At 42.6% G+C, this 22,443-nt stretch overlaps 1 protein-coding gene across 1 annotated transcript; it reads left to right on the top strand.

Annotated features, from left to right (window-relative positions):
* Window positions 1-5,330: 5,330 nt before the first annotated feature.
* On the top strand, window positions 5,331-21,483 carry WEE1 (WEE1 G2 checkpoint kinase). The gene is made up of 11 exons (XM_033152722.1): window positions 5,331-6,050; window positions 13,931-14,139; window positions 14,916-14,982; window positions 15,110-15,282; window positions 15,599-15,720; window positions 16,872-17,018; window positions 17,367-17,462; window positions 17,557-17,642; window positions 17,932-18,102; window positions 18,194-18,339; window positions 19,948-21,483. The coding sequence occupies exons 1-11, from the start codon at window positions 5,472-5,474 to the stop codon at window positions 20,096-20,098; spliced, it is 1,947 nt and encodes a 648-aa protein (XP_033008613.1). The 5' UTR covers window positions 5,331-5,471; the 3' UTR covers window positions 20,099-21,483.
* The last annotated feature ends 960 nt before the right edge of the window (window positions 21,484-22,443 follow it).

The following is a 22,443-nucleotide window of genomic DNA, read 5'->3' as shown; positions in this document are numbered from 1 at the left end:
TCCCTCCTGTTGGGAGTCTATCAATATTGACTTTGCAAGATTATGGGATGTTGCACATGAATGCACATCCACAGGAGCAAATACAAAATTTTAAATTTTAAGATACACTTTTGCCAGTGGTGAGGATGTCAGGGATTGAAGGCTGTGATGTCTGAGAAAAATAAAAATAAACTTTAAGCAGCAAAACAGAACACTGTGACTGCAATCATATATTCTTACTTGTAGTAAGTCCAATTGAATTCAATAGGATTGTCTTGCTGAGTAAAGGCAGAGAATTGTGCTGTAAGTAGTTTACAGTGCAATCCTATTCATACCTGGAAAAAGTGTTGAATTTACAACTTGGTGGTATTTAAAATATACTTTGTATTTAGTAATTTTCGTTTTCTTTTGTTGTTGCAAAAACAGGAAAAATGCTGACTAATGAAAGAAGAAAGGGTATTTTCCTTTATTTTGTCATGTATCTGGACAGATTGACCAAATTAATATACATGTCTGTGATAAGTCATACTGTACATTCAAAAGTGAATGCAGCTGTCAAGTTACTAGTCCACTGACGTACCGGTACTTTCCAGAGCTGCAAGACAAGTCTGACTCTAGAGCTTTCATAATGGCCAACATTATGTCCATCTGGCATGCCTCAGGCAGCATTAATATAGTTATACAGTATGTGGATGTTTGTAAACTAAGTTAAATGCAAATTGACGAGAGGACTGTCATCAGGCAATTCCACACCACAAGTACCAAGAAACGTACATCTGCCTTTCAGGATCAGTACATTGGATGCCTACTGTTGTGGTTTTGCTCCATAATGATCCAGAGCAAACCTCAACGTTAGCAGAGTAAGCACAATGCAGGGTTCCAAAAAATAGACCATACACAACCAGCTTCATCCAGTAATTATTTACTAAAGGTAAATGATCATAACAGTCACAAATCCAACTCTTCAGGATTGGCATAGTCCTTAATAATCCAGTTGCAGCAAAACCTTAACAATAAGACTTAAAAACCTAGGCACTTCAACATACTATGTACAGATTACCACACAGGAACAAAGTAGAAAGAACCAAGAAGGAAAGAGAAAGTCAAACCAGGCTCCTTCAGGCCTATTATTATAGGAAGCATGACCTTGGGTGAAAGAGATAAAAGGACTAGTTTGAATCAACTTAACTCCGCTTCTCTGAAGGAATAACCCAAACATCAGGAACCTTTTGCTTGTTTCCAGGCAGAAGAGAAACTTGACTTGTCAGCTAGAAACCTCCAGCTTATATCACACAGAGAAAGTTTCAGAACTTTACTGAATCAATAGAATAGATCTCTGCACTTTAAACCAACACTTTCTGTACTTAAAAAATGCAAGCCAGGACACCTACATGTTATTTCTAGTCCAGTCAGAGAGCTATCCCGTAGATCCTGAATACCAACTTTTGCTGGATTAAGTAACAATTTTAACTCCAGTCTAGGGGGGGTCTGTTTAAATACCTGCCAATGTCTCTTTCCAACAGTGTTACGCTGAACATAGGTTTGTCTGAACACCTTATTACAACCATTTGTAGAGGACAAAAGTAGAGCTTGGCAAGGTGAGTAGGCATATTGGATTGCCTGGTGTAGTAGGAGACTCAGAAGAAACCAAGGTCTCTTGACCAAACTGAGCTATAATTGCAAATACTGCAAAGCTGTATTGAATTTGCAGTACAACAGAATAAAATAACCGTTGTCCCCAAATAGCCGGTAGAGTGTAAAAATTTGCATCTCACCCAGTTATGCCTGATAAATGACTTAGCAACTAGTCAAAGATCAGGACTGGTTCAGAGGATAAAGTTTGTGTGGCATAGGCATCAAATTGAAATTGTCTACCCAAGAGATGCCACATCTTCCTTGCTTCTTTAATGGTTAGGAGGAAGACCAGTAGTGTTTTTAGATGTATGGAACCCAGTGCTTTCCAAACCAGGAGTGGCACCAAGAGTGGAATTCACAATAAAATACTGACAAATTTTAATGATGGTTGTTGTTTTTTAATCTGCAGATTACTGCAGAAATGTGGAGAACTTAATTTATGATGCAAAGAACAAGAAATTTAAAGGAAAAAAAGTCAGATCCTTCCATTCCTAGTCCTGGATGTTTTTTCCAGACTAAAGGTCCTAAATGCATTGTTATAGTTTCCTCTAGTTAGGAGAGCAGTTGTTGTATACACAACATTGCTGAAATGATTAGCTTTGGTTAAAAAAAGGCAGGTGCAAACATTGCTATCAATTCAGCAAAGACTGACCTGGATAATGAACAGATAATTAAGAGCACCAAGGTCAAATTAGCCCATGAGAGCTTATCAGCAATAACATTACCTGTATCTATCTGTAATGTTTAGTGTAATGTGCTCTTTTTTTGTTTGTTCACAAGCTGTTTGTGAAACAAGGCTGGTTAGTGCTCCAAGCAGAATGTTACATTTGAAATAGCACAATCACCAAATACTCACCAATCACATTTGTGATACTCTCACCACAACTGGAGCTCCTCAACATTCCACCTCACACTCAAAAGCCAGGTTAACTCACATCCCTCACTGCCAGCTCTCCATCCAGTCTCCCACCTATTTTAATATACCGGTATGCAAGTTGCTGCTGAACAGCATAACCATTATCTGCAGGTGCTGTCTTAAAATAGTGCAGTACCTGCTGATAGAGACATTAGAAAGGATCAAAAAGAGGGCAGAACAATTATTACGCTGTGCATGTATTGGCTTTTTATAAAGCCACAATGCATATATACTTGGAGCAAGCCTGTAGTGAACTCTATGTGACTTATGCTTGAGGAAGCATGTGTAGGCTGCACATCATTCCTATATATTGGTTGAGACCAAGGAAGCAAGAAGGCAACAGACTTTTGCCGGTGTTTGTCCACAGACAGCTTTCTAGGTCTGTTGTGCCCAGCATGACTAAACTGCTTCTGGCACAACAGAACACCGTGACAGAAGCATGGAAACGGTATTTACCTTCCTGCCGCAGCGGTACCTATTTATCTACTTGTACTGATGTGCTTTCGAACTGCTAGGTTGGCAGAAGCTGGGACAGAGCAATGGGAGCTCACCCCGTCGCACAGATTAAAACTGCCAACCTGATCAGCAAGTCCAAGAGGCTCAGCGGTTTAGACTACAGCGCCACCCGCTTTCACACCTCATGTTTCCTACAAGGTTAACAGAATTGTAGTTAAAACAAAACAAAATAAAAAATTCCTTCCAGTAGCACCTTAGAGACCAACTAAGTTTGTTCTTGGTATGAGCTTTTGTGTGCATGCACACTTCTTCAGATGTATTGTAGTTGTTTCCTACCAGTGTGGTGTAGTGGTTAAGAGCAGTGGACTTGTAATCTGGTGAACCGGGTTTGATTCCCTGCTCCTCCACATGCAGCTGCTGGGTGACCTTGGGCTAGTCACACTTCTCTGAAGTCTCTCAGCCCCACTCACCTCACAGAGTGTTTGTTGTGGGGGAGGAAGGGAAAGGAGATTGTTAGCCTCTTTGAGACTCCTTAGGGTAGTGATAAAGCGGGATATCAAATCCAAACTCTTTTCTTCTTCTTTATAAACAACGCTGTGAGGCAGTTTAGGCTGAGATATTATAACTTGTCACACAGTGACCATGTTTCCTGGCTGAATGGGGATTTCAACCGTGGTCCTTGTGTGGTTATATAATACTATGTGGCTGTGCATTGGGGCCTACCCTCTGCTAAGTGTGCCTATGGCTGAAGCCTAAGATGAAGTGTGATTCAGTGGTAGGAGCAGGGCTTTTTTCAGTCAAAACTCAGTTTGGGCACCTCTCAGGCGGGTGCCATTGCTATTATAAGAGAACAAGAGAGGCGTTCATGGCGAGTTCCACCCTTTCAAGAAAAATAGTACTGGGTAGGAGGCATACACATTAGGTGTCTAATTATGCAGCTGGGATTGCAGCAAGGGTGAGGTGCTCCTTTTGGAAATTAGCCATGTTTAGATTTAAACCCATTTGGGCGTGTCTTTGGAGAAGGTTCCTATCAAAAGACAGTGTTGCAAATAGTTTCTCTTTCCCTCTCTTTAACGTGTCCTGAAAGATGACACGCTTGATGAAATTCACACCCAAATGCCTTGTTCCTTTTCGAAGAAAAGCCAGTATCCTTTTTCCCCCCTTCCTCCTCAAAGGCCATCTTTCTCTACCGCAACCACCATCACCCTGCTGCTGGGAGAGAGGGGCGGCTCCGCTCCTCCCTTCGCAGTAGAAGTGTTTGGCCGCAGGGAATTCTTGTCTGCGCAGGCCGGGCGCCGCCGAGCGTTGCTCCTGCTTCTCATGGTGGCTGCGAGGAGTTTCCTTTTAACTGGGGCGAAGCCATTTAAACATCCCAGCGCGTACGCTCGCCTCTGAGGAGAGCTTCTTTCGGAGGATACATGTACCGGGGGCCTCCGGAATCTAATGTAACCACAGCTAACCCGCGGGTCCGCCCCCCCCCCCAATATTTTTAACTGTTGGCGCCAACAATTTTTCTTTTACTGATGCAAAGCAACCCGTCCAGAGGGTCTAGCTAGCTTTGCGGTGAGCGAGACTGCGACGCCCGGAGAAAGCTAGCCTGTTTATACCACAGTGCTTCCTCTTGGGTACACAAGCAGATAATTTTGAAGAGCAGCAGACGATTGATCCACACGTTATTCAGACCCGGCGAAGTTACGGTCAAACTGATTTAGACCGGGCCGCGCGCTGGTTCTCTAAAGCGCATTGGAGGTGTCCCCTGGCTAGGATTGCAGCCTTTAAACGGTCATGATGATTTATAGATCACAGCCTGGGGCTCACTGCTAAACCAGTTTATCAGGCCGTAGGTAAAAGGGACCCTCCAGCGGGTGGCTGTTGCTGACACAGTTACATCAGCAGCAAGCCAGTTTCGGCCAGATGCAGACGGCGAGAATTGCAGCTGAGTCAGAAAGAGTCACGTCGCGCACGGGCTGGCGCTGCTGCCCCTCCTGACTCCGTCCCCACCCTGGGGGAAGCCCCCTTGCTGCCCCTCCTCCTCCTCCTCTGGACTTGCACGAGCTCCAGTTCAAACGCTGGCCCTCCTGCACGCGTAGCTAACGTCCCCCCACAGCTCGAGCCGCACCAGAATAAGAACGGTATTAGAATACGCCCGCCCCTCCTACTCCCAACCCCGAATTCGCGCCAAATTGCCGTCTGACGCCACCACGTACAGCCCCGCCTCCCGCCTCCCATGTTTTCAAACGAAGGGGGCGTGCGTGATTGGCTGGCGTGACCTGGCACGTGACTAACGGTCGCGGGAAAGCCGCGGAGTCCGAACGGGCGAGTGTGCGGCTGGCGAGAGCAGGACCTTGGTGAAGGAGCGCGCGGACGAGGCACGGGTCACGCGTCGTGTGAACGGGCATTTCAACGCAGGTAGGAGGAGGGAGGCGTGGTTTACTCCTGTCAGCGTCCCGTCTGAACAAGGGAAGGCCTCCCGTGTATCTCGGCCATGAGTTTCCTGAGCCTGCAGCAGCAGCCGGTCGCGGAGCCGCGGCGCCTGACGGCGCGTCGGGCAGCGGCCCCGATCAGGCAGAAACTGCTTTTTTCGGGTGGCGGGAGCGACTGTGAGGAGGAAGAAGAGGAGGAAGAAGACTGCTACGAAGAGGAGGAGGAAGGTGGCAGCGGCAACAGCACCGGGGAAGACTCGGCTTTCCAGGAGGCCGACTCCCCGCTTTCCGTGAGCCATACCCCGGCTCGGCGCAGGGAGCCGCCGCCGCCGCGATCGCCTGAGGAGGTGGCGATGGATCTGGCGCCTCCCGCGCTGCCGGGCGACGAGGGAGACTCATGGGAAGAGGAGGGTTTCGGCTCCTCGTCCCCCGTGAAATCGCCAGGAGCCTACTTCATGGCCGGCTCGCCGCCGCTGAAAGGACCCCGGCGCTGTTGTGGCCGACCGCCGCCGCCGCGCTCCCGGGTGCTACCGTGCCGGGGCCACCAGGGTCCCGCTTCTGCGCTGCCCGAGTATCCCGACACCCCGCCACACAAGACTTTCCGCAAACTGCGCCTCTTCGACACCCCGCACACGCCGAAGGTGAGAGGAGGGGAAAGGACGAGCGGAGGACAATTGCAGGAGGGTGGGGGGTGGGGGGAAGAGAGGGGATCCGGAGGCTCAGTGGCGGATGGGAGGCTTGGGGGGAGAGGCTAGCCTGCCCCACCGGCGTCTCGGCTCTGTCGGGGAGTTTCCATTCAGTCGCTGCCGCCGCTTGGCTCGCTTCCGTCTGAGCACGTGGGCGCTCGGTAGGTCTCCGGGCGACTCCCTTGGCTGACCACCCCGCGTAGTATGTACTCCGTGAAACAGGCATTAGAGGCTGCCTGGCTGTTTTTTTTACATGGCACGAACTTTAAGAAGCTTGTTGCAGACCGTTTTGGGTTGATCAGAGCAAAAATGTTACTTTCGGGGGAAAGTGAAGACAATGCAACTAGCGGTGCTCTGAGGAATAGGTGCCACGCCCCTTTCGCCTTTGTCGGTTTCCCCCCCTGAACGGGCAACTTAGAGAAATGAATCCGCATGGTCCGCCCATGCAGCCTTTCGCTCGTTTAAAAGTAAGAGCTGTTATCAGACCGTACTTTTTCTACAGAGGTTTCCGTTCTCCAAAACATGTTGAAAGTTGTAACGAGAGACTTGGCAAATGCAAACCATACTTGGCAGGTGAACGCCAGTGCTTTGAAAGTGTGGCGTGCCCCCATGACATTTCCGTGGCTGCCTTGGTATCAAGGTATATACCAAATGCAGCTGGTGAAGCAGGTTTTCCTCAATAAACCGAGGCAACATGTTGATGTGTCTGCGTTTTTTCTCCTTTTTTTGCACTGTTTACATGTGGATTGCCCTTTTAACAGCAGCCAGCATTGTAAAGTGCAGAATACTCCAACTAAACAATGGCTGCTGCTTGATTTCATTGGTTGCAGAGCCTTTTAAACATAAATTCCATTCAGCTACACTTCATAAGTTGGTGCCAAATACTCGGAAAAAATTTCCAGTTCCAAGCCTGTACATCGTGCTTATTACATAACAATCTAGCTTGCCTGTTACAGAAATGTTGGCAACTTTGGTAAGCCCTGCCCACAGATTGTCCGTTAAGATTATGTAACTGAACTACAAATTGTGCCTAAAATAGTTTTTACCCACATTGCAAGATGCAGGGCCAGTTTGGCGCAGTTTTTTGTTCTCCCACAAGAAAGCCACTCTGGACACTTCTGCCCTTCCAGTTTGCTTAGTGAAATTGAAATGTTTACATTCAGAAGAGCGGTTAAAAAACACTCCCCTTTACATGATGACATCAAACTGCTTTTGTAACAGTTGAGAGAGGGAAGAAAACTTTTTCACTAGCTTTTTTAAACACCTGCTTTAAATTTTAAATGTTTTCATGAATGTAAATAATAATAATACCTTTATTGTCCACGTAAAAGAATCTTGAGAGGAATAGAAGTATTGGATAACTGAATGAATTGGAAGGCCATCTGCTTGTTTTAATGATACATGTTGTCTCATAACTGTCTTTGTTATAGCGGGTGGATTGTTGAGCCTAGGCCAGTGAGTTCTCCGTTCAAATCTTTGCTCAAGTATGAAGCTCACCTGGTGCCTCTGGGCAAGCTACTCAACTGAATTACTGTGAAGATAAAGTGAGACAATGTTTTGCATTGAACTAATTTGAATATAATATATACAGTGAGGCATATAAATAGAAAAAGCATAATACTATGCATGTGTACTTGGAAGTTGTTGTTGTTTAGTCGTGTCTGACTCTTCGTGACTTGGAAGTAAGTTCCAGTAACTTAACTATTCCCTGGTAAATGGGCATAGAATTGCAGCTTCCTTGACTTCTTGAATAAAAGGATGGAATAGTAATAAGTAAAAAAGAGAGTGCTATATAGCACTTTGCCAGATAAACTTGCAGGATGTTCACATCCATGACCTGGGCAAGGCAACAAATATCTTAGTTGCTTCCAGATTACGGTAAGTTATTGCAATGTGCTCTACACAGGGCTTTCTTTGCTCTTGACATTTAAATTAATCCATAATGGGAAGTAAGGATGCTACTAAGTGCTCCTACATGCCTATCTTAAAGCAGCTGCAGTTGTTTTCAGTCCATTTCTACACACAATTCAAAGTGTTGGTAATTAAGTTGTTGTGGTCCAGGAGTTTTGGGTGGTGGTGGTGGTATTGTCTTCCGCTTCATAGAGTTCTTGAATCAGTATGAAATAGGAGCTTTTTAGCCACTGAGGAGGAGTCTCCTCGCCCTTTGTGCTGATTGGAGCCAGAGGGAAAGAAAGGAGGTGAGTCAGCCACTGAGGCTCCTTGGTCACTCTGGAGAAGAACAACAATGAGTTGGAGTTGTTCTGTATGCTCCAGAGCTAAGCACTGAGGAACACTGGAAACACAAGGGGCTTCTGTTTCAAGAGAAATGTGTAGAAGGTCTGTTACATACAATGGAACTTCATGGGAAACACAACTTAAGTTGCTCCAAAAGAATTATTGATACATGTATTAGAGCACTCAAATTAGTTGCCCCTGCATTGCAGGGGGCTGGACTAGATGCTCCACAGGATCCCTTCCAACTCTATAATGCTATGATTCTAAGTTTAAAACCCTAAATGGTGCAGCCCTAGGAACACGGGACTTTTCCCTTCTGTGCCATTATGTTCACTCCCTAAGATCATGGACATGTTATTATTCATGTTTTTATGTCTGGTTGGGATGTAGGAGGAGACTGAGTTTCTTTCTCTTTTTTTGACACTGGGTTTCTTTATGGCCACACTTAGATTGTTGAACTCCTTACCTTAGGAGTTTCATTTGGCCATCTCTTGGCTTGCTTTTCACTATCTAGCTAAAACATATTCTGACAGGCATTCAACTATGAGGCTGAGAATTCTCTGGCTGTCCCTCTAGTTTTTAACATTATTTTACCTGATGGACTTGTCTGTTTTTTCTGCCATTTGTTGATTTTAATTTTTTTGTTAAGATTTTAAAAAAACAAAAAACTTCGTAAAATTGCTCTTGAGTGTTGCCAATGCACTGGATGAGCAGAAAGCCAGCATTGTAAATAAATAAAATTTCATACATGAAGCTGAATTTATTGTGTCTCCAAAAATATTTTGGCTTTGTTTTTGTAAGAGGGAATCTGGGTTTTCTAACTTTAGAATCAGGATGCAAGTAAGTAGTAATTGTCTTAGCAGCAGGGGGTGCAACCAGGGAGCCACCCTCCTGCCCCCACCATTGCTGCAGCCTATCATTGACTGCTAGTTTGTTTCTGGGATTAATTCAAGGTGGTCACACTCATATTTAAAGTGCTTAAAGCCCTAAACAATTTAGGTCCCAAATATTTGAAAGGCTGCTTCCTTTCCTGCAAACCAGCTTAGAGGAAGCCCTTTTGGTAGTTCTGCTGTCCTCAGAAGTTTGTATTTGTTTGTTTGTGTATATGGGGGTGGGGGAGATGAAGATGGCCTTGGAGAGGCCATTTCTGTGGCAGCCCCTAAGTTGTGGAATTCCCTCCCCACAGTGGTACATCTGGCACCTTCACACTACAGCTTTGTGCGCATGCTGAAGATGCACCTCTTTACTCTGGCAATTTTACACATGAGAAATGTGTTTTTAGCCACCACCATATTCTTGTGACTTTATTTGTTTTAACAGTTTTTAATTCTGAATTTTTAATTTTAGCCCGTCCTAGGACTGTCTGGTGAAGGGAGAGTAATAATTTATTGATAATAGATGGGATAAAGCGACAGCAAGGTTGAGGTCTAATCTAACACTCCCACTGATGTGCCCATGAGACTCTGACATCCCTGCTACTAAGCCCAGTCCAAGTAATCAAGGGCAATACTAGTGTTGGGAGGGGATATTGACCTCACCACACGTGCTACTATGGGGTTGCTGAAGAGCCAACTCTGTATATATGGCATGAAAACTTTGGATCTAACCAATTAACGTTATGTTCTCTTGGTTATGTTTGAGAGTGAAAGGAAGTTCTATTCCACAATGACTAAACTGGATACCACCTTCTCTCCTTTGAAGGAGCTGGTATTTCTTTATTCATTAGATTTAACTGGATGGTAGATAGGATTACACTTTCTGGTTAACAATACAATATGAACTTTGCAGTGGATAACTATATAATTTATATGAGCACTATGCATGTTATACGTCAAATACATCTTACAGAGAGCACTGTTTTCCTAAGTGTTATTCTTTTAAAATGATGCTATACTGCTAATTTCTATCGGTGATTCTTTTTCACCCTCAACCAGACAAAAAGAAGTATGTTTTCACAATTTCAGCAATGTTTAATATTTGCTGTTGCCAGTGTGGGCCTAAATGAAACCATTTATGTTCTGAGAACCTGGCTTTTGTCAGAGTTTTGAAATTATCGAAGTCAGTGGCCAAGTATAAAACTGAAAGTTGGGTGATTGGTGGCATGGTGGCGGTTTATTTGTATGTATGAGGGGGCTTTGGATGTCTGCTTTCCTTTGGTTTAGTCATAATGGATGAAAAAAATAAAAAGGTCAAGATTCTTCAGTACTGTATTGCTGTATATAGTGTCAGTTGAGTTCTTTTGTTGCCTGTGGTTGAGCAAAAGTCGTAATAGCTTCCACAGTGTATGGCAAACTGTTGCCTCTGACTACAAACTGGAAAAAAGTCATCTCTTAGTTGTATGGTTTTTAGTAAACTTGAATGAGGGAAGAAAGATAAAGGACATCTACATCAACAGGACTCAGGTATGCCTTTCCAGACTCTCATTTATTTCTTGTCATCTTTACCAGTTCATCGATTAACACTTGCAGTCCCAGTAGGGGGTGGATAGCACCACTTTGCTGTGGTTCCAGTCCTACTTGGGTGGACATTTCCAGGGGATGATCCAGGGGAGTATTTTTCAGCCCCATGGAGCCTTCAGTGTGGCTTTCCTCTGGATTTAATCATATCCCCCATGATATTTAACACATGTTTGAAACCGCTAAGTGGGATCATCTAGAGCTTTGGAGTATGTTGTCAGCAATATGCTGATGACACACAGCTCTATTCCTTTACACATCTGCAGGTATGGCAGTGGATGTGCTGGAGCAGGGATCAGCAAACTTTTTCAGCAGGGTCGGTCCACTGTCCCTCAGACCTTGTGGGAGGCCGGACTATTTTTGGGGGGGGGGGGAATGAACGAATTCCTATGCCCCACAAATAACCCAGAGATGCATTTTAAATAAAAGGACACATTCTACTCATGTAAAAACACGCTGATTCCCGGACCATCCGCGGGCTAGATTTAGAAGGCAGTTGGGCCGGATCCAGCCCCCGGGCCTTAGTTTGCCTTCCCATGTGCTGGACCATTGTCTTGCCTCAGTAATGGACTAGATCAGAGCTAACAAACTAAAGTTCAGTCCAGATAAGACTGAGGCATTGTTAGTGGGCTATTCCCTAAACAGGATGGATGGGAGGTTTGCCTGCTCTTGATGGGGTTACACTCCCTCTGAGGGACCGGGTGCATAGCTTGGTGGTACTTGTGGTTGCATTGCTGTCACTAGAGGCTCAAGTGGCCTTAGTGGTGTGAAGTGCTTTCCATCAGCTTTGACTGGTGGCTCAGCTGTGCTGCTACTTGCATAGGGATTGCCTAACTACTGTTGTCTATGCTCTTGTAATCTCTAGGTTAAATTACAGCAACACGTTGTACACAGGGCTGCGTCTGAAGACGGTTCAGAAACTTCAGCTGGTGCAGAATTCGGCAGCCAGGTTGCTTACTGGAGAAAGACAGTTTGAGCATATTACACCAATCCTGGCCCGACTGCACCGGTTGCCAATTAGTTTCTGGGCCCAATTTCAAGTGCTGGTTTTGACCTATAAAACCTTAAATGGCTCAGGACTGCAATACTTCAGGGACCACCTCTCTCTATATGAACTTACCCGAACCCTGAGGTCATCCTCTGAGACCCTTATTGTGTGCCTCCATGAGAGGTTTCGAGGGTGGCAATGTGAGAACGGGCCTTTTCTGCTGTCATTCCCTGCTTGTGGAATGCTCTCCCCAGGGAAGTTCACCTGGTGCCTTCATTATACACCTTCAGCTGCTAGGTGAAACATTCCGCTTCAACCAGGTCTTTGGCTGATTAACATCTGATGCCCTTTTAAGTGTGTTGTGGGAGAGGAGATTATTAGTTTGTTCTTTCTTTTTACTATGTGTTTTGTGGTTTTTATATTGTAATTTTATGTTGTGAACCACCCTGGGATCTACAGCTCAGGCAGTGTACACATTTTAATAATACTAATAAAGGTAAAGGGACCCCTGACCATTAGGTCCAGTCGCGGACGACTCTGGGGTTGCGGTGCTCATCTCGCTTTACTGGCTGAGGGAGCCGGCGTACAGCTTCCGGGTCATGTGGCCAGCATGACTAAGCTGCTTCTGGCAAACCAGAGCAGCGCACAGAAACGCCATTTACGTTCCCGCCAGAGAGGTACTTATTTATCTACTTGCACTTTGACGTGCTTTTGAACTGCTAGGTTGGCAGGAGCTGTGACTGAGCAACGGGAGCTCACCTCGTCGCGGGGATTTGAACCGCCAACCTTCTGATTGGCAAGCCCTAGGCTCTGTGGTTTAGACCACAGCACCACCCGCGTCCCCCAATAATACTAATAGTTACTCCTAATTCTTTCACCTAGTTAGCAGATTTGATTAACATGGGTTGATTTGTACATGTTCTTGACTGCAAGATGAAAGTAGGCATGGATGACTAGTCTTGCACATTGCTATTATCTAAAAACTGTAGCAATTCCTTCTGTCAATAACTGGTCAAAGCCAACAATGTGTAGCTTACAGTGTTTTACTGGTTGGAGTTGTACATCTGTTCTACTGATTTTCAGTAGGTAACTTCAATGTATAACTGTTTACAGTGGTACCTCGGGTTAAGAACTTAATTTGTTCTGGAGGGCCGTTCTTAACATGAAACTGTTCTTAACCTGAGGTACCACTTTAGCTAATGGGGCCTCCCGCTGCTGCTGCGTGATTTCTGTTCTCATCCTGAAGCAAAGTTCTTAACCCGAGGTACTATTTCTGGGTTAGTGGAGTCTGTAACCTGAAGCGTCTGTAACCTGAGGTACCACTGTAATGACAAGAGCTGGACAGAAGCATCTTAGTTGGCTTTCTATATTTAGGAGGTGATGAGGTCTTGCTCTTCATCCAGGTGAAGATTTTATGAACTAATAGTTGTATTATCTGATCGACACCTTGTGTTGCATTCTGTGGCATGCCTATAACACCAGCTGTGATATAAAGAAAGGGTGGGAGAGATATGTTTGTTTGCTAGAACTGTTTTTCTTTTCTATTAACAAAGAAACTCTTGATTCAGAAATGCAGTTGATTTAAAACGTTTCACACCAATTATTGCCGTGGATCCCAAGAAGTGCCACTAGAAGGGGATTGCCAGAAGATGACTTTTCCTCCTTTGGCATCTCCCCAAACACTTCAGAAAGCTTCTAGGGGTGAGGGTGAGTTGTGGCACAGTGGGCTAAAAAAGGTCACTGAAAAGCTGGGTGGAGACAACTTCCATTTATGTCCATATCATTAGCTGAGAGAATGTGATAGTTTTTAGGTGTTTTTAGTATGCTTTAAATAATACTAATATGTTTTCTACTCTGGACTCTTTTGGGAGGAGCAACAAGATAAAAACTGATTAAACAATATGTCTAATAGAACCTAGGAAGCCTGCAGGGGAGGGGAGGGGAGTGTGTGTGTTTAGTTCTGCTTTGCTCATTGCTCTGATAACCAAAATCAGTTACTGCATTATATTGATTTTACATATGGAACAATGAATGGGAAACCCATTTATGCCATAGTAATTTGCCATAGGGGAAGCACAAATGTTATATTTGGAAAGATTATTCATTCGTTTAAATTCCAAATAATCGTTAATTTACTCATTTCCTTTATTTTTCAGAGTTTACTTTGTAGAGCTGAAGGAATGGGATCAAGTTCAGCTAAACTCCGAGGTGGCTCTCTCTTTATGAATGTTGGAAAACTAGTAAAACAGGAATCTGATGTGGGGCAAGCACCTCACGTGAACATTAATCCCTTCACTCCAGACTCTCTCTTCCTTCAGTCATCAGTTGGGCAGTGCCGTAGGAGAAAGAGAACACATTGGAATGAGTAAGTGTCTAGAGCTGGTCCTTGATAAACTGCTTAAGAAATAAACTTTTGATAGCAATCCTGTCAATGAAGGGATTGTACTTATTATCTTTATTTTCAAGTGAATAATTAGGTATAGAGTTAGGGAGGCTTTAAGAACACAAGTGGTTAAAATTGTACAGCAGAACTTGTAACATTAACTAATATTGTGAGATATTAGTTTGTAAGTCTTGAGGTGAAACTAGGGCTGCAAATATAGCTCTTTCTCTGCTGATGTTATATTCAGTTTCCTCATCTCCATTCTACGCAGTTGGTTGTTGCTACAGTGGGGTCCGGGAAAACATGGGTAAATTCTGACAGCTTCACCTTTAGCATGAGGTCTAATTTGGGCCTAAAAGTAACCTTTTACATAATTGTTCTACTTCCCTTTTTTAGGAGTCTGACTCCTATCAGTCTCTCTTCCCTGCATTTGACACAAACACACATCTTACTATGGTGAGATGTTGGCACGGCACAATATTAATTGACATAATCTATTCAAACAATCGTTCTGTCACATCACCTCAATGCAGCACAGCTTCCTTCATGACTTTTTGTGCACACACCCTCTTCTACATTGTCCCTACTCTTGGCATGGGTGACAAAAAGATGTCTGGAAGTGGTCTGGTAGCTATTGCTTTGCACAGTTCATGAATGTGATTAAATTGCTTGGAAAGTAAAAGCTTACATCTTAATGTAACTTATCGATGAACGTGAAGGTTCCATAGCATGTCTTTTACTTATTGTTTGTGTCGCAGCTCCTATGGTGAAGATATGGAAGCAAGTGATGGAGAGCCTGAAGATGAAACTACGAGACCTGCCAAGGTAAATAAAATTTTTAAAAAATCCCCATTTATTCCCAAGTAAGCATTTTTAAAGTTCCATTGAAATCCATAGGATTAACCTTTTAAGAAGCCCTTTTCTTCAAACCTGTTTGTCTCAATCCTTTTAGCGGATCAGCATAACAGAAAGTAATATGAAATCACGATATGCAACAGAATTTCATGAATTGGAAAAGATTGGATCTGGAGAATTTGGTTCAGTATTCAAATGTGTGAAAAGGCTTGATGGTTGCATCTATGCAATAAAGCGTTCTAAGAAACCCTTGGCTGGCTCAATTGATGAGTGAGTAAAACATTAAATGTAAACTATCCTATGTTGTTGTATTTCACTCCTCTGCACATACTCATTTTTAAAATGACCCCATCAAGGCATGTAAGGATTTGTTCACATATTGTCTTTGCAGCTACAATTCTGAAATGTTTATAGTTGCAAAACTAGCATTCATTCACCTGTACATTACAAACACAACACCCCTATGCCCTAGTTCATACCTCTTTCCAACTCAAAAAACTTAACTGCTCTTGTAATATGACCAGCATTCTATGGTTGCTTCCTTAAACCAGTTTCAAGCTTTATTTAATTTGTTTCAATACCACAGGCAAAATGCTCTTAGAGAAGTCTATGCTCATGCAGTTTTGGGACAGCATTCACATGTAGTCAGATATTTCTCTGCCTGGGCAGAAGATGATCATATGCTTATACAGAATGAGTATTGTAATGGTAAGTAATGCTCCTATTGAATTTACCATACTATGAATTCTGGTTATTAAGGGAAAGTAGTTGCAGTAAGATGCTAAACTTGTCTGGGAAAGGGGAGGGAGATCTGCTGACTTATTTGCCGACAAAGTCAATCCTGCACTTGCTAAGTCCTTTTTCTTTCAGTGGAATTTAAGCATGTGTAATGGGGTACAGGATTGCAGCCATTGGCTTGGACTCAGGTATGTCTTACATGAGCAGAAAGGCATTTCTGCTTGTAGAAGACAGCCTAGCAAATTTTCTTGATTTCTCCATCCTGTTGAAGTCCCCCATGCCCCATCACACACTGTCAAACACGTGTGGTTACAGTTAGGACAAAGCAGGTAGAAGTAAAAGATCAGATGAATTTTAGACAATTTATGATACAACAAAATTCAAATAATTTGTGAGCTTCTTAACTAGGCAGGAAGTGAATGTTCTTACAAACATTCCAGCTGATTACCTAGACTTGTTTCCTGAGTCATAAATTGGGGATCTTCCTTCCAAGAAAAAAAATCAATGCCCAATCTCAAATATATCAGAACAAAAATATAAATAATCTGGTTTGCTTGTGGCTGTACTTCTATAACTTTACTCATGTATTTTTTTTAGATTCTGTTTTCTTTTGTCTGTTATTGTCCCTTAACCCTAAACTAGACCTCTCAAACATGTGGCCCAAGGAATTAGAACCTCAACAGCCTATTAGCTCATTGACAATGCAGTGCCTTCCAGATGTTTTTGGAACTACAATTACTGTCATCATTGGCTACAGTGACTGGGGTTGATGGAATTTGTAACCCAACAACATCTGGAAGATACCATGTTGGCTACATGTGCATTACATTATTGTTGCAAGAACTACATCTAGATAATACATGTTAAGTGCTTTGAGTACTTTAAAAGTGTTATACAAATGCTAAGTATTGTTAAACATGGCATGCAGTGGCCTTAGAACCAAGGTAGCAATATGGTGCCCTCCAAATGTTGCAAGACTATAGCTCCCATCATTCCATAACATTTGCTGTGCTGGCTGGGCCTAATGAGAGTCCAAAATGTCCTGAAGGTACCACTTTGGCTACCTCTGGCCTACAAGAAAATGAATTTTCTACTTTTACATTATTTAATTTTGCTTCTAGGTGGAAGTTTAGCTGATGCTATAAGCGAAAACTATAGAAGTATGCGCTATTTCAGTGAACCAGAATTGAAAGATTTGCTTCTACAAGTTGCCCGTGGTTTAAAGTATATCCATTCAATGTCCTTGGTGCACATGGATATAAAGCCCAGTAAGTATTCAGAGATCTGGTATTTCCTGCATTGAAAGCATTTTTAGAGATGATTGAATATGTGGTAGTAAAATAACCAGTGAACCACACCTTAGTAACGGAAACTTTTTCATTCTGAATACAGAAGAAACAATGAAAGAAATCAGTTCTGAAACATACAACTGGCCAACTGCTGTTCAGTTTATTTTGGATCTTTTTTTGTTAGATTGTGCTTGTTTGCTGGCTATCCCGAAATCTGGCTTCTTTCCCAGAAGGCTGTTGAGTTAATTATTCAAAGAAGCCAGCAGGTGGTGCAAATTCTGAAGCTAGATTATATTTTGACGAATGTCTATTTTTATTCCTTGGCAGGTAATATCTTCATATCTAGGACTTCAATTCCAACTACTATATCTGAAGAAGGTGATGATGATGAATGGACATCTAGCAGGGTTGTTTTCAAAATAGGTAGGGGAGCATGGAGTTACATTTTCCTGTGCAAACTTTTATTTATTTTTGCTTTTGAGAAAATAACCCTTCTTCCCATTCTTCTTTAATGTAGGTGACCTTGGTCATGTAACTAGAATATCTAGTCCACAAGTAGAAGAAGGAGATAGTCGTTTCCTTGCCAATGAAGTTTTACAAGAGGTAAACAGTGTTTTGCTAATGGGAGTTAAATAATTAACTGTATCTTACTGATGATGGGTTTGGGTCCTCTGATTATGAATGGAAGGATCCTCCATTGAAGGAGAGTTACACTCACAGGAGGGCCCCTTCTGAAAGCAGAACTCTTTATTATTAGTCACTTCTTTCCAGCAAGGTGAACTCATAGTGACTTAAACGAACACAGTAAAAACATGAACAAAATGAAAACTTAGGATCTGTGCCTTGATATCTGTTCTGGTGGGATTTTGTAAACTTTTTTTTTCCTTTGCAGAACTACAATTACTTGCCAAAAGCAGATATTTTTGCTCTTGCATTAACTGTGGTGTGTGCTGCTGGTGCTGAACCACTGCCAGCCAATGGGGATCATTGGCATGAAATTCGACAAGGAAAACTCCCTAGAATTCCACAAGTCCTTTGTCAAGAGCTGTTAGAGTTACTGAAGGTAAGATGGTGATCTGTGTTCCTGGCATCATGCTACATGTTCTTTAAGGGAAGGGTGGTCAGCCTTAATTTTTATCTCTTTCCTCTTTCAGTTTATGATAAACCCTGATCCAGAGAAAAGACCCTCAGCAGTAGCTCTAGTCAAGCATTCTGCATTGTTATCTACTGCCAGAAAGAGTGCTGAACAACTACGAATAGAATTGAATGCTGAAAAGTTCAAAAACTCTTTGTTGCAGAAGTAAGTTGAATCCATACTGTGGCAACTTCAGTGTCAAAAATCTAGGAAATAATATTAAGAGCCAAGTAGCAGAAGACTCTGTTCCTTGTTACAAAAAAGAAAACCTAGACTTTTTTATGTAACCTCTTAATTTAACTCCAGACATAAGCAACAAAATAAAACATTTTGCAACTTCTCTTGAAACACATTGACTGTAGCACCAGTGATTTAAAGTACAGCAGACACCATATTTTTTGCTTCAGGTATTGTTTAACACAAACACTGAATGGAAGCTGGTTGAAACTGTGGTTCTTATGGTGTTTACTTGGATTTGGTAAAGACTGCTTCTAAGTACTTGGTGGGGGGAGGAAACAGGTTCATATAGTAATGTCTACCATGGACAGCTTTGTGCTCCCAATGAGGAGAAAGTATGTACATCTCTGAATGGGAAGGAGGTGTGCAGATTCTCCCTTTGTATGAGACCATACAAAGTGTTCAGATGATAATGCAAAGTCACATTAGCTATGTGGTCCCTAGCTTACTACCACACCAGAAAGGCGTGGTTCAGTGGTGCTGACGGAATGCCTGTCTTGGCAAACAATTGCTGAAAACCTTTTTACTGGGTTTTTTGAAGGGGAGAACAGAGATTTTTTGACAGCATATTTGGCCTGAAAGCTTCAACTGGGGGACATTTTTAGTAGCCCTAGTTGCAACTTCCTCAGCATTGTGTCCCTGTGCATCCACTGCAGCAACAGTTGATGCAGTTACAAACTGTTGGGTGACACCTCGGTATTAAGATTTAACTTGACCAGAATTAGTCTGTGAGGTGACAAAACGTGCCAGTAACAAAAAGTGGATGTTACAAAGTTTGATGAAGACTAGAGGAACTTTATTTATTAAATATGCCTAATAAATACAGCTACTAGGTCTCAGCTATTGGTTCTACAAAGTGGAGGTCAAAATGCAAGGTATTCTCTTCCCTCCCTTTAAAGGGAAAGCACATAAGTATATTTACAGGATGGCGAAGAGAGCATAATAGCAAATGTGTGCTTTCTTTTGGAACATGCTACCATTCAAGCAAAATCACGAGTTCAGGAAATGACTTACCTAGTTAAGTTGGGGGAAAGGTACTAATGGAGGATGAGATTGCAGAGAAATGGAATGAATTCTTTGTATCTGCTTTCACTGTGGAAGATGTGATAGAGGTGGGGAGAAAGTGGACAGAAAGTAGTTTTCTCCCTCTTAACACTTGAACCCAGGGTCATCAGATGAATTTTATATTAATAAAATATCAGAATTCCTTGCTTCAGCATGCATTTTAAGGTCGCTTTTGGTTTTATAATAAATTTTTATTGTCCAATTTTCTGTGAATTAATTTTTTATGTACACCACTTAGAAATGTGGGCCACTAGAATGGAAAGCTGCACTAGATAGGCCTTTGGTCTGATCCAGCAGTGGTGCTCCAGTGTATTCGTGTAGAAAGCTCTGTGTGATTCTGCTAATAGTGTTGGTAGACCAGAAAAAAGTTACAATAAAACGTTTGCATCCTGAACTACTGTTCTTGTCCCTTTAGAATTATTTTGGATGCAAGTTACTTGGTGGTGCAATGACTTTTTTCCTATGTTCCAGGGAACTTAAGAAAGCACAAATGGCAAAAGCAGCAGCAGAAGAGCGAGCTCAAATTACAGATCGAATGACAACTAGATCTACAGCACAGACTAGAACAACTCGTCTTAATGGAAAGAAAATGAACCGTTCAGTTAGCCTGACAATATATTGAATTGGCTGTTCCAGAAAACTTTCAAGAAGATTGTGGAATATTGCTGGACTAGTTGAGGAGAGGAAGAGGATTCTGTTTATTTAAATCACTGTCATTGGTGTTATAAAGAAGTCTTTTACCATTTTAATTTTGCCAAATGCAGTTAAATAACTGTAGGATCCAGGCTTCCTATGAGTGGCATTGAGGTCTCTCACCACAGGAAGGAGCAAATGTGATTTTTCACTGACCCTACCTACCTCCCTGCAGCTCCTGAAAATCTGCTTCAGAGGTTATAGGGACCCTCCAGAACATTGTGGGAGGTGGTGTGGGAGCTGTGGGTGGAATTGGAGAAAATTGCTGCTTTTGTCCAGCAGAAGCCTCCAATGGGTATCAGGCTTTTCTGTGAATGGAAGAAGCTCTTCTGTTGCAGAATGTCAAGTCTGGATTTGACCCTATGTGTCCTCCTGCTCCTTAAAGAAACCAGGACGCTAATTTTCAAGCCTTTTAGTTACACTGAATAGTATACCATCCAGCGTTAACCACTATAGTGGTTTGCTGCTTTTCATTCTTAATGCATTTCAGGGGAAAGGCCTTTTCCTAGTAGTCTAATGGGCTTTTTGGGTAAACTACTCTATTTGGAATGGAGGGAAGAAATGACATGGGGAGAGGCCAAAGGCCAACAGGCTGAACCATACCTGGTGTCAGGTAAACTATTGTGAATTTTACTTGTGTATTCAACTGGGAGCACTTTGTTAGGCATTGTGTAGACCACAGGAAAAAGTATGTGGAAACATGCCATGTGAAACTGCTGCTATTTTTAGTTTGTATTTGCTGTAAAACTGTAGCATTAAAACAATCATTGTGTTAGTGGGCTTTTAAAAAAATTATGTGAAAAATATCAAAGCAGCCCTGCTGAAAGCAGCTTCATTCTCTGAAGCAAGTGTATTGTGTACAGAGTCAGTGCACCAATTTTATATTTGAATTACATTATTAGTGTAAATGTTTGTTTGTCATTCTTTCTAATAAAGTTCTCCAAAAGTTAATTCCTCCCCTTCATCTCATCCTCCCTCATGTGTGTTAATATTTCAGTGTACCTGTTGGCATATTTTTAGAACTTGTACATAAGTATACTGTTACCATTTTCAAACTGAATGTATAAAAGTGTTATAGTGTACAATACTGAAAGCTGTAGTTTGAGACACCAGAAGCTCCAGCTAAAATCTATTCCAATTTTAGTTGCAAAATTAATATAATTGGCCCTCCTCCTAATGGTATGTTCTGATATTGCCAAAATAGATGTTACCAATTACAGGCTTTTTGGCTTAAACCAACGTTTTCTATATGAATGTTTAACTTTGTTCTTAATTAGTATTGAATCAATTATTAAAGTGACATTTTGAAATTAATATTGTCATGTTTTTGTCAGCCTTTTGAGTATCATAACCCATTAATGTCTATAAATCTACCTGTGAGGACTGAGGAATACTTTTGCGCCCGCACACACACACTGGGCTGGTCATTCCTGCTTGTTTATCTAAATCCTGTTGAGGAAACTCATGTCTATCTGCTTTTGAGGCAATACAAGGGTGTAGTGCTTTCCAGTCTGTCAATAAATATGAGCTCTTTATTGTGGTAGATGCTCAGTGTTTATTTAATACTAGCTGCCCGACCATGCGTTGCTGTGGGTTTTTTTGCTTTTTAAAATTCTGACCCTGAAAGTATTCTGGAAGCTCTTGTTTTCATTCTTCCCTGTCCCTGTAGAATAGGGGTCAGCAAGGGGCCGGTCCGGTGGTATTGATCACTTGGGACTGTATGTGTTCATCCTGCGAAGTTGCGGCAGCCATTTTAAGTGAGGGCACTGGCCACTTTATGGAGGCTTACTGTGGGCCTTGCTCTGGTTTTTTTTACTGTAAAAGCACAACCCCCCCTCACAATTAACTGGCCCCATGCCACCATTAAAAAGAGCATTCTCCCCCATCCCAGTCCCAAAATTACGCACCCCAGCGACAAAATCCCCTCCGAGCCGGTCTTACTGCGACCTCTCAGTTAGCCTTCGGCATATTTTGCTTCCGCATTTTTTTTCCTCCCCCCTCTCTTCCGCAACTGTCCTGCCTCCTCCGTCTTTTTTCCACATTTCCACTAAGCAGTTTGTGTCAGAAAGTCCTTGGGTGCTTACAGATGGCAGTTATAAAATGGTGGACAGGGTTTTCTTTTTGGCGCAGGTCTGATGACGTCAACAGGCAATCTGCCTTCCTATTGGATGCTGGTGGAGTCTTCAGTTCTGTTGCTGGTGACACGTAATGTGTGCGCCAAATTTTTTTGCCTTTATATTTTAGGCATGACAGGTGTGGTTTTTTTAAAAAAAA

The sequence above is a fragment of the Lacerta agilis genome, chromosome 1 (assembly GCF_009819535.1).
Source record: "Lacerta agilis isolate rLacAgi1 chromosome 1, rLacAgi1.pri, whole genome shotgun sequence".
Taxonomy (NCBI): domain Eukaryota; kingdom Metazoa; phylum Chordata; class Lepidosauria; order Squamata; family Lacertidae; genus Lacerta; species Lacerta agilis.
The sequence above is the reverse complement of the archived record's forward strand: the minus strand, read 5'-3'. Positions and strand labels throughout refer to the sequence as shown.

What these genes read in the sequence shown, in the direction of transcription:
- WEE1 (XM_033152722.1), top strand. Translation starts at nt 5,472, where the DNA reads ATGAGTTTCCTGAGCCTGCAGCAGCAGCCGGTCGCGGAGCCGCGGCGC. An exon ending in AAGAGAACACATTGGAATGA is followed by an intron (nt 14,140 to 14,915) that starts GTAAGTGTCTAG and finishes TTTGTGTCGCAG; the next exon opens with CTCCTATGGTGAAGATATGG. An exon ending in CCAATGAAGTTTTACAAGAG is followed by an intron (nt 17,643 to 17,931) that starts GTAAACAGTGTT and finishes TTTCCTTTGCAG; the next exon opens with AACTACAATTACTTGCCAAA.